Genomic DNA, 12,972 nt, shown 5'->3' with positions numbered 1-12,972 from the left:
AACACTTGTCAGTTTCATGACGTGATTCCCAATTCTTGTCATACCTTGCTTCGAAGTCGTTCATTGCCAGTTATAATTCAACTGTTATAGAGAAAACAAAGTACCAACACCAGAAAAGCAGGCATCTTTCCCCAACTTAAAAATGAAAATATTAAGCACCATATAAATCACTTTAGTGCTGATCTGCAGCTCATTGATTTACACTGTACAAGTCAGGTGACAGAACGACAAACTTGACTTCCTTGCACGTGAGTGGGATCACACAGTTTTGGATTTACCCACATATCACTGTCATTAAAGCCCCATGAGGTTAATTTGGGTTGGTTGGTTTGCGGAAGGAGACCAGACAGCGTGGTCATCGGTCTCATCGGATTAGGGAAGGATGGGGAAGGAAGTCGGCCGTGCCCTTTCAGAGGAACCATCCCGGCATTTGCCTGGAGTGATTTAGGGAAATCACGGAAAACCTAAATCAGGATGGCCGGACGTGGGATTGAACCGTCGCTCTCCCGAATGCGAGTCCAGTGAGGTTAATTTGGGCAAATGGTTTTAAGACTATGTGGGAGAAAAAAAAATGTTCAAGATAACATACAGTGAATCACTTTGTGCATGAGGTAATAGACAATGAGGCAACAGGCAACAGCCCATCTGTAGTGTGGGCACACTCTGTGTGGCATGCTGAAAAGCTTCAGAAAGAAGAATCTGACAGGGAAGTGATGGTGGATATAAGCCTTGAACCTATCGTCATAAATTTAAAATCAGACTGTTCGGAAAGAAACTCAAACAAAACAAACTCAAACAGAAGTTACGATGGTATTGTAACAAAGTATAATATTTCTTAGTTTTTAAAGAATTGAGGTTTAAAAAATGTGTCAACATATTGGTTGCACACATAATAATGAGAACTTCCTAGCCTTTTTGATTAGGACTTCTGTATCCTTTTAATTATCCAGACTATAATGTTCAAGAAGTTGAGATTCTCCCACCATGTTGTAAACCTCTGTCATTTCCAACGCACGAACTGATGAGGTCCTAAAATAACAGTAACTGTTACTTTTTGAGATACAGGTGGCTTTTGATGTTATCGGTCAGATTCCCTGGAGTTAATCACAGATGATGATTAATTGTTTGCTTGTTCAATGGATTATAAATGCAGTCGCTCACTGTAATATCAAATGTGTTGGTTTACGCTCATAATGCCCATTAACAACGAAAAATATGACAACTTTACAATAGCCTTTTACATTAGTCTTTCTACCACTAATTCTTTTTTACACGCAGTGATTACACACACACACACACACACACACACACACACACACACCCCTTACACATTCTATTGAGCAGAAGCAGTTGTGAAGCAAATATAATAAAATCTGTGGAGCAGTGGATGTTAATTAACGACGTGAATTAATATTTCACTCGTGATGATTGACTGAAATTGGTTTAAGTGTTTGTTATTCCCCTCACAGATTTGAACATATAATACAGGCAAACTAGCCTAGCTCTTACCAGCAATGCAGTTCGGCAACGAGGACTTTGTTTGCCCACTCCCAGCTGCCGCGCATGAGCAGTTCTCACCCCCCCCTCCCGTGCTTCCTTTCCACTCTGCCCCTATGCGTGGAAGTGCTGTCCTATGTGACGCGGGCTTTAGATGCATGGGACATTCCATTTTAGAAATTGTTAGGGAATTCAGTATTCTGAGATCCACAGTGTTAAGAGTGTCCCAAGAATACCAAATGTCAAGCATTACCTCTCATCGTGGACCATTCAGTGGCCGATAGCTTTCACTTAACGACCAAGAGCAGTGGCATTTGCACAGAGTTATCAGTGCTAACAGACATTCTGCACTGCGTGAAATCAATGTGAGATGTACAATGAATGTATACATTAGGATACTGCAGCGAATTTTGGCATTAATGGGCTATGGGAGCAGGTGACTGATGTGACTGCCTTTGCCAACAGCATGCCTCTCCTGGGATTGTGGTATATTGGTTGGACCCCAGACAACTGCAAAACCCTGAACCAATCAAATGAGTCCCAATTTCAGTTGGTAAGAACTGATAGTCGGTTCCAAGTGTGGGACAGACCACAAGTAACCTTGGACCCAAGTTGTCAGTAAGGCACAGTGCAAGCTAGTGGTGGCTCCATAATGGTGTGGGCTGTGTTTACATGGAATCGACTGAGTCCTCTGGTCCAACTAAACAAATCACTGACTGGAAACGGTTATGTTCCGCTAGCTGGAGACCATTTGCAGACATTTATGGACTTTATGTTCCCAATCTACAACGGAATTTTTATGAATGACAATGCGTCATGTCACCAGACCACAATTGTTCTCAAATGGTTTGAAAAGTGAATAACAATACCATCTACACTCCTTCTACTCTTTGTAATGCTGAAAATGCTAGATAATACAGATGCAGATTTATGTGAAAATATGACTTCACTGAAATCACTCAGTTTGTAAAACAAACTACTAGCAAATAAAGCAATACCACTCTTTTACAAATATAGTCATCATTTTCTCGATGTTTGTTTCTTCCCAAGAAATTGTTTTGGCTTTCTTCTTCCACAGAAGCCAGTTCAGGTAGGACAGAGGACTGGAGGAGGAGGCATAGTTTGAGTAGGTCATTTGCCTGTGAACTACATAAACTCTGTTCTCTGAGTGTTCATATCTGAACTACAGTTTTCTTCTGTGTGTGCGACTGAAGTATAACCACAAAACAAACATTGCTTTCATTTTGATGTGTATGGGAAAATCTCAAGTGGGATGCCAAGTGTGCCATACTGTCAGTCCCATGTTCAGTGAACAGACTATACCAACATGAGGGACATCTACATAAATCCAAAGCAAGGCTCTGTGCCTTTCACTATCTAAGCAAATTATATCCTTATCAAGTTCCCCAATTTCCAGATAAACATGGTACTCTGCTCGCAAACTTCTCAAAGCTTCTCATAGCTTTCCTATTCCCTTATGTAAACTTTCTTTGTATTCTAATTTGGCTCCGTAAGTTTTACTCATTTGTCAGTTTCAGTATCATTACACAATGAATGTGATTCCCAACAAAAATATTATGGACACAGGAAAATAGTATAATCATGATATATCAAACGTGTACGTTAACTTTGTGTGGTAAAATTGGAATGTGCAATGTATTCAACAGCAAGAAGGTCATGGGGCTCACCTGACAACTCTGTGTGTGCATACAATGAACTCTGGCTTCGAGTTCCATTGATGGTAAGTTATGTAGAACCTAGTTTGTAACCATATCCACTGCTGCCCTTTGGTCAGAAAACGATAATGGCAAGAAGTACCTTCTCCCTTCTGCATCACTGGAAATAATAGAAGAAAATGCCTGAATTCTGAGCAGGAATAACACAGGTTTATGATGAATAGCATTTTCGTTTATACTTACAAGCTTCATGGCACGTGACAACTTTCTCAAGATCATCCACATGGTAATAATCATAACCTGATGTACCCAGTACTTCAAATGGTAAATAGCCAATAATGGGAGGTGCTCTGAAAAGTATCAAAGAATGAAACTGCAATAACAATGTCATTATTTTGAATGAATATTCAAAATTAAAGTGCCATACCAATATATCTCAAAGAAAAGTACAAGTAACTTATAGCTCACTTTATGAAAGAAATTTTGTTTTCAGTTTCTCAGAAGTTTCCTTAAAATTTCTTCGCAGGTCACACCCATATTACACAGATTTCTAAAAATTAAATATGTGTGTTCTCAGACATTTAATGTTTCACACGACAACAACTGGGATTTACTTAGAATTACATACACTTGTTTCCTGCATACATTTTATTCACTTGCTCCTCCCAAAAGAAAACACAGGAGAATCAGGTTTGAGTTACGAAATTTCACTGCAAAGTTAAAAAATACAATGTAAGACATTCCTCTCTGGTTGAATACAAAATTTCCTCCCTGTCAAGATGCTGCTGATGAGGGCTGTATGTCAGGCATAGCATAGTTACTTAATGGTGTTTTCTAATGGCACATGAAACATTTGGAATTTATGGATACATGTTTTATCAATAGAACACATTTTCAAATCTTTCACACAGAGACTTCATTTACTTAAGAAGCAGATATTAGTACAAAACCATTCCTTTCTCAGCATCTTTGGAAAATCGAACAGATTATTATTCTCCGTAAAGCAACAGTTACTCTTCCACACAGTATATACATGATGTAATCACAAGTTGTGAATAAATCCACAGGAAGAGGTCATAAGACCCCGTTAGTTCAGGCATTCAGTCAGAGAGATTCCACAGGTGCCTCTGCCATTGTTAACAATGTTATATGAAGAGATGTGGAAACATCAAGGAAGCACTAAATGCAGTCAGAGCTGTGGTAGGTATTAGAAATTAACTGCTAGAACATGTTTGTCAGCTTATAACTTAACTCTACAAAGCTACATGATGTTATCGGCAGTGAATATTTTTACAGTTTAATGTCTTTTTATGCTTATGACTATAATTAAAGTCAAGCTAAAAATTTGGTAAATGTACCACAATGCAAACTGACATACAATGTTACCAAAATAAGACTCATTTTATTTAATAACAAGGAATCATAACTCTGAGATTTGTGGCAAGTTCCCCCGGAATGTGCAAATGTATGCACAAAAGTGTTATGATAAGTTACTACAGCATAAACAGTAGCATAGCTTCACATTAATCAGGGAAGTATCAAACAAATGACACGTGTCTTCTTAAACTAGCCATGACTGCCATCAGTACATAGTATAAAAACACGATAAAAGTGTGATAAACACACATGGCTTTGATGCAGACATGCCATTAGCAACATCGTGCTTGCTGGTGAAGTACAAGCAGCTGAGGAAGATTGGCCACTATGTGTTGCTGATCAGAATCACAGTTTACAATGGTGAGTTACAAAGCTAGCAGCAAGATATTTATAATTCTACATAAGCCAAAATAGGATGAGTTAAAATGTAATTTAAAATGAATTACAGCAAACAAATAGGTCCACAGTAAAATATTAGTTATAAATGCCAGCTCTCAAACAGGTGTCTATGATTATGCTCTTCAGATGCACACACCTGTGAGGAAGACATGGGCGGCATGGGAACATGGACGGAAAATAAACGGACAGAGTCAGAACATCAGGATGCTGATTTACCTTATTGTATAGTAGCACGACAAAGCTCTCTGTTTCTGTTTGCACACTATTTCTTTTAATATGTATACATATTAATGTTTTTCTAGGCTGCTTGACCTTTATATTGCGAAAAATAATGCCTTTCAATGGGAAATAACTTACTTGATGCACTGGCTGACACTTTTATTACTGACTTATATACATAATTTTTTAATAATTTCACAAACTGTGCAAAGCAGGACATTTCCTATAAACATTATGTGGATGATACCTTGACGATGCTAAAAGGTAGCGCAAATAATACTGATCTATGCACCCCAAAATTAGCTTCACCACCAAAATAGAGAAAATTAATTTCATCAACCATCTGGGTCTGATGACTGCTAAAACTACCAACAGACATACGTTCAGTATTTATAGAAAGTGCACCAATAATAATATTCAAGCCAAAATCTGTCACCCAATTCTGCATAAAATAGTGTCCTTTTTACTTCCACGATATAGTGACATATTCACTTGCCATTAGACAGCCAAGAAATATGTAAGAAATTACACTTTTTAAAACAAATAGCAGTGGCAAATGGGTACACAGAGAGCTTTCTCATGAGATCATGCAATAAGATAAAGAAATAAGATTGACATAAACACTCAAGGGCACAAAAATGGGGAAGGTGACTGGACAACATACACTGAAGAGCCAAAGAAACTGGTACATTTGCCTAATATCATGTAGAGCCCCCGCGAGCATGCAGAAGTGCTGCAACACAACATGGCATGGACTTGACTAATATCTGAAGTAGTGCTGGAGGGAACTGACACCTTGAATCCTGCAGGGCTATCCATAAATCTAAGAATACAAGGGAGTGGAGATCTCTTCTGAACAGCACGTTGCAAGACATCCTGTTGCTCAATACTGTTCATGTGTGGGGAGTTTGGAGGCCAGCGGAAATGTTTAAACTCAGAAGGGCAGTCCTGGAGCCACTCTGTAGCAATTCTGGACATGTGGTGACGTACGTTTCACCTGTCAGAGCCACATACAACAGTATCAGGAGTCCCATATCACTCCAGCTGCACATGCCCCACACCATTACAGAGCCTCGCATTCGGGAGGACGACGGTTCAATCCCGTCTCCGGCCATCCTGATTTAGGTTTTCCGTGATTTCCCTAAATCGCTTCAGGCAAATGCCGGAATGGTTACTTTGAAAGGGCATGGCCGATTTTCTTCCCCATCCTTCCCTCACCCGAGCTTGCACTCCGTCTCTAATGACCTCGCTGTCGACGGGACGTTAAACACTAATCTCCTACTCCATTACAGAGCCTGATCTTGAACAGTCCCCTGCTGACGTACAAGGTCCATGGATTCATGTGGTTGTCTCCATCCCCATACATATCCATCTGCTCGATACAATTTGAAACAAGTCTCGTCCGACTAGGCAATATGTTTCCAGTCATCAACAGTCCAATGGCGGTGTCGACAGGCCCAGGGAACATGTAAAGCTTTGTGTTGTGCAATCATCAAGGATACACGAGTGGGCCTTCGGCTCCCGGAAGCTCATATCGATGAAGTTTCGTTGGATGGGTAGCATTTTTGACGGTCTAGCATCGAAATATGCAGCAATCTGCGGAACGGTTGTACTTCTGTCAGGTTGAATGATTCTCTTCAGTCATCATTTGCCAACTATAACACCATGTTCAGACTAACTTAAATCTTGATAACCTGCCATTGTAGCAGCAGTAGCCAATCTAATAATTGTGCCAGACACTTGTTATCTTATATACACACTGCCAACCGTAGCACCGTATTCTGCCTGTTTACGTATCTCTGTATTTGAGTATGCATGCCTATACATTTCTTTGGCACTTCAGTGTATCAGCTAGAGAAATTACTTAAGAACACAATTGACAGACGCGGCTTCCAAATAAATTATACTCCGAAACTGCAGCTTGAATATAAGACAGATAACAAGTAAAATAAATTTGAAAATACTGACATTCACATAATACACTCCAACGATTATGATAAATTTTATATTGGACAGATGGATATAAATTTTGATACTCGTTTTAGGGAACACACATCCACAGAACAAAACTACATTTGTACAACACCTTCCTGAACACAAATGAACACAGGTTACAACATGCAGATCGTACATACAGCACCAAATGGGAAATAGACATCTATGGGTATAAGAAATACCACCCAGCTAAAATAGTGAATGAATTTACATCAAACGCCTATTTTTCACTGTACAACAGGCTCTTGAAGTTCCTGCACATCCTGATGTTCTGACCCTGTACATTTATTTTCCATCCATGTTCCCACGCCAGCCATGTCTTGCTCATGGGTGTATGTGTCTTGTTGACACTGTTTTTGTGAGCTAATTGTGCCTGTGGGTTTTGTGTCTTGGTATGCTACTTCCAATTAATTTCATTACTTATTATATACACCACAGACATGTGTTTGAGAGCTGACTTTTGTAAGTAATATTTTGCTGTGAACCCATTTGCATTCTCTAATTCAGTTTTAATTATATTTTTAACTCATTCTACTCTGGCTTAGGCAGAATTTCAAATATTCTCTCTCTGGCTTTGTAATACAACATTGTAAACTGTGCTTACTGTCAACATCACCAAGTGGCCAAGCTTCCTCAACTGTCTGTAGCCTTAAGCACAGTGTGTTAATGATGGCCCTACACCATGGGACATGAGCGTTCACTACAGTTTTATCATGTTTAAATATCATATGGTGATGCCAACCATGGCCATAAAATTTATTTTCTTCTTTTACTAAGTTTGTAGGAGACAGATATGTTTATCAGATGTTTCTCAGGAACTGTGAATAAATATTACTAATTATATTGCAGTCACTTATCATAATGCTCTTATTCATAAATATGCACATTCTTTTTAGGTCAATCTGATTGTGATCATAACAATTAAAATTGTTTACTGAACTGAGTAAAAAAAATTGCAATCATAGACTATTGTTCCAAGTATGTCTTCATAAATCTTTGGGATGATGATGATGATGATGATGATGATGATGATGATGATGATGTGTGTTGCTCATGTGCATGGTCAATCCACCTAAAAATTGGCAACTATTCAGCATGTTCCACAAAGAATAGGAAACAAATTGAACTTTCAATGTACCAGAATTTTTGGGGCCAGTTTCTACATCTGTATCTACAAAGATCTCTATCTCTGCAAGCCACCACACAGCACATGGCAGAGGGCACCCTGTACAACTATTAATCATTTCCTTTCCTGTTCCATTCAGAAACAGCACAAAAGAAAAACAACTGCCTATATGGCCTCAGTGTGAGCACTAATTTCTTGTATCTTATGTTCATGGTCCTAAGGTGCAATGTATGTTGGCAGCAGTAGAATAGCTTCAAATACTGGTTCTCTAAATCTTCTCAATTGTGTTTCTCAAAAAAAGTCTTCTTCCCTCCAGAGACTCCCACTGAGATCCTGAAGCATCTCCATAACACTTATGTGTTGATCAAACCTACCAGCAACAAATCTAGCAGCCTGCCTCTGAACTGCTTCGATGTCTTTCTTTAATACGACCTGGTATGCTTGCCAAATACTCAAGCAGTATTGAAGAATGGGTCACACAAGCATCCTATATGTAATCTCCTTTACAGATGAATCACTCTTTCCCAAAATTATCCCAATAAACCAAAGTTGACCATTCGCCTTCCCTACCCCAATTGTCACATGTTCATTCCATTTCATATCACTTTAGAGAGGTATGCTCAGATATTTAAATGACATGACTGTGTCAAGTGGGACATTATTAATACTGTATCCAAACGTTACAGATTTGTTTTTCCTACACATCCGCACTAACTTACATTCTTCTACATTAAGAGCTAGCTGCCATTCATCACACCAACTAGAAATTTTGTCTAAATCTTATCTTCAAACAATCACTCAACTTCAGCACCTTACCGTACACCACAGCATTATCAGCAAACAACCACAGATTGCGTCCACCCTGTCCACCAAATCATTTATGTTCATAGATAACAACAGAAGTCCTATTACACTTCCCTGGGGCACTCCTTTGTTTCTGGTGAACACTCACCATCAAGAACAACATACTGGCCCTGTACCTTAAAAAGTCTTCTAGCCACTCACATACCTGTGAACCTATTCCATATGCTCATACCTTCATTAACAGCCTGCAAAGGGCACTATGTCAAATGCTTTCTGGAAATCTAGAAATATGGAATCTGTCTGTTACCCTTCATCTATAGTTCACAGTATAACATGTGAGAAAAGAGCAGGGTTTCGCATGAGCGATGCTTTCTGAAACTATGCTGATTCACGGACATAAGCTTCTCGGTCTCTAGAAAATTTATTACATTCAAACTAAGAATATGTTAAAGGATACTGCAGCAAATGATGTTATAGATATTGGTCTGTAATTTTGCGGGTTCATTGTTTTACCCTTCTTATATACAGGACACATCCGCACTTTTTTCTGTTTGCTTGGGACTTTGCGCTGGGCAAGCGATTTGCTACAAATGCAAGCTAGGTAAGGGGGCAGTGCCAGGGAGTACTCTTTGTAAAACCAAACTGGGATTCCTCTGGACCTCTTGATTTATTTGTTTTCAAATGTTTCAACTGCTTCTCTATGTCAGTGATGCTTATTACTATGTCGTCCATACGAGCATCTGTCCGATGTTCAAATGATGGTATGTTTGTACAGTTCTCCTGCATGATAGATCTCTTGAATGAAAAATTTGAAACTTCAGCTTTAGTTTTGTTTTCTTCAATTGCCACTCCAAACTGGTTCATTAGGGACTGGTTGGAAGCTATTGATCTGCTTAGTGATTTTACACAGGACGAGAATCTTCTTGGGTTCTGTGCCAGATGTTTTGTTAAGGTATGATGGTGGTAGTTGTTGTACACTTTGCACACAGATTTTTTTGCAAATGCACGAATGTCTACTAACCTTTGCTTGCAATCATTTGTGCATTCTCTTTTGAATTGGGGGTGCAACAGCCTCTACGTCCTCAGAATTTTCCAAATCTCATTATTAAACTATGGTGGGTATTTTACAGCCTTAATCCACTTACTAGGTTGATAGCTCTCCAGACCATGATTTACAATCTGCTTCAACTTTGCCCATAATTCCCCTGCAACTACCTTACTGGAAGTAAGCGAGCGTCAAATCACTGTGTAAGTAAGATGATATAAACTGCTTATCTGTTCTTTCTAGCACATCTGGGTATTTACATACTACTGACCACAGACATTCTTTGAATGACTATAGAACTGTCACAATGGAATTGAGTGGCTGATAAAAAGTTCAACAATTAATTTGGTTTCACCTACACCTGCTATCTGCGACCAGACAACTTCCCTGTCAAACTCAACTTTGACCTCAGTAGAGACAACATTTTTGGCAACTGCAATGAACACTCCCACTCCTATGGTCTCTATTCTGTCTTTCTGATACACACTCCATGATTCGCTAAATATCTCAGAGCTTTCCACCTTGAGTTTCAGCAAGCTCTCAGTCCCAAGAATAATGTGAGTGCAAGAACTTTCCTGGAGGGCAATAAATTTGGGAACTTTGTTACGAATACTTTGACAATTTACTGATAAAATTTTGACAGCTGAAATGTCTTTCCTCTGAACCCGGTCTGCCTTTCCTTGTTGCATATCGACTGGCGAATGTTCATCAGAGTACCTCAAACTACCAACTAGCATAAAAATACCAAATATGCTTTCCACAAGTACTCTGCTACCTGAGTAGTTGCTCCCTTTGTATAGTTCAGCCCTAACCTATCAAGGGAATCCCACAAATCCCCACTCTTTCAGCACAGGTTTAGAAATCTGCACCAATGTGGTGCAGAGTCAGCGAAGCCTTTGGTTGAAACCCTCCACTCAGCTCAAAACCAAAGGACCCTGATCAACTCTGGGAACAATGATGTAAATTGCAAGCTCTGCTTGTAACCCAAGTGTGAGGCCAGCAGCCTTCACCACTCCTGCCAGCCCACCTGTATGAACTGAGAATGGCCTCAGAACCCATGTGACAGGCATCGTTGATGCTGACGTGAGCCACAACTTGCACATGACTGCACCCTGCACACTTGATAGCCACAGGCACAGCTGCCTCCACATTTTGAATGAGCCCCTCCAGCAGATATACTCAGTGCACATTGCCTTTCTTTTACAGCCCTGGATGCTTTCTGTCTAAAAAGCTCCATAACACGTCTAGCGATGGAGCTCCTGATAACTAGTAAACCTCTCCCTGTTCGTACCTGTTCAAGCGGCAGCCACATGTTCTCATAGGGTGAATGGACAAGAATGGGCAATGCCAGACGGCCTGTCTCCATATGGCCCTCCACCTCAAGTGACATGAAAGCATTACCACCCACCACTCACCCTGCAGTGAGGGCAGATCTACCACGTCAGGTCCACTGCGAGGTGGCTCAGCAGGAGCCCGTGGGCAAAACAAGCAACACCTGAGGTGTCCCATGCAACGCACAAGATTCTCCGCCACAGCTAAGTTCTGAGGCAGCACCCTGAAGGTGACTGGCCATAGCCAAAAATGCATTCAGCTGTTCCGGGAACTGCAGTCAGCTACTACTGGGTCTGCATGCAGCATGTACACATCCTACCCATCCTATCAAGTCTACGTGAAGAAGTAGACTGCAAAAGCGAAAAAATCCTAGATATGCAGCTTGCTACTCTCTTGATGTGTCACCAATAACACTGATGCACTAATAAGCTATATAGATGGCTGTTCAGAAGAAATGAAAACTGTGCTACTGACTGAAAGAATTTACAATTACAAAACTGCAAGATTAAACCTATTAAACAGAGAAACATGCACAAAATTTAAGAAATACACTACAGGGAATACACTGGAAAAGATAAACACTTAACCTGGTTCTCCGAATGTTAAATACTGTTACAGTAGCAACAGAGGACCCTGTATGTTGGCATTCTTAGTGTAATGAAGAATAATTACACAGCCCAATGAATTTTTTTTTTACTTTGATAGCTGATCTTTATAGATTTTTATGAGCTGAATCCAAATCTAGTCTTAGTTTTTTGGTATCACCCTTAGTTTTCAAGCGATATGCTTTTTATTATAAGGTATAAAAATCATATGCTATATGGTAAATGGGGAAATTAATGAAACACTTTGTTACAAAATAAGCATGGTTTGTATCTACGGTAAGCTACTTAAAACAATGACAGTGGTATGTGTTAACAGAGGTTTCACTTGTCAGCTGGAATTGGTTTGTATTTTCTTTCTTTTTTTCCTTGAAGCTTCTTGTGTTGCTTTTTCTATGATGCGTTGCTTGCTGAACTTGACCAACAGTAGTCCCCCATCATGTTGGTGTTCCTGCAGCCTTGGTAGCGTTTTTCCATCACTTTAATGTTCTGGTGAAAACACTCTCCTTGCTCCTCACTAACATCTCCCATATTGTCCGGGAAGTAACCAAGGTGACTGTTCAAAAAGTGAACTTCCAGGCTCATTAAACATCCTAAAGTTTCGAACTTCTTTAACATTGTAGCTATAATAGAAACATGTTTTGGGTCTTTTTTCATGTCCCACGAACTTTGTAACGATTTGCTTGAATGATGCCCGTGCTTCTTTCTCATTTAAGGTCACTGCAGATTCAAAGTTAACATCAAATATCAATTTTCTAATGTCAGGTCTGACAAAGACGCCTTCTTTTAGTTTAGCGTCTGAAAGGTATGGAAACTTTTGGCAGAGATACTTAAAACATGGTCCATCTTTAGGCAAAGCCTTTACAAACTGTTTCATTAGGCCTAACTTTATATGTAGAG

General features: G+C 39.6%; 1 protein-coding gene across 2 annotated transcripts in view; it reads right to left on the bottom strand.

The window, feature by feature from the left end:
- Positions 1–12,972, bottom strand: part of LOC124613040 (circadian locomoter output cycles protein kaput-like) — a 118,908-nt gene that overhangs the window by 61,953 nt on the left and 43,983 nt on the right. For both annotated transcript variants that reach the window (XM_047141611.1, XM_047141620.1), the window contains exons 10-11: positions 3,417–3,523; positions 3,186–3,333 (exon numbers count right to left, since the gene is read on the bottom strand). In XM_047141611.1, the coding sequence (XP_046997567.1) occupies positions 3,186–3,333; positions 3,417–3,523 (255 nt within the window). The remainder of the gene's footprint in view (positions 1–3,185; positions 3,334–3,416; positions 3,524–12,972) is intronic.

The sequence above is a fragment of the Schistocerca americana genome, chromosome 1, assembly GCF_021461395.2.
Source record: "Schistocerca americana isolate TAMUIC-IGC-003095 chromosome 1, iqSchAmer2.1, whole genome shotgun sequence".
NCBI lineage: Eukaryota > Metazoa > Arthropoda > Insecta > Orthoptera > Acrididae > Schistocerca > Schistocerca americana.
Note: the sequence above shows the minus strand (reverse complement) of the source record. Positions and strands in the feature narration are given on the sequence as shown.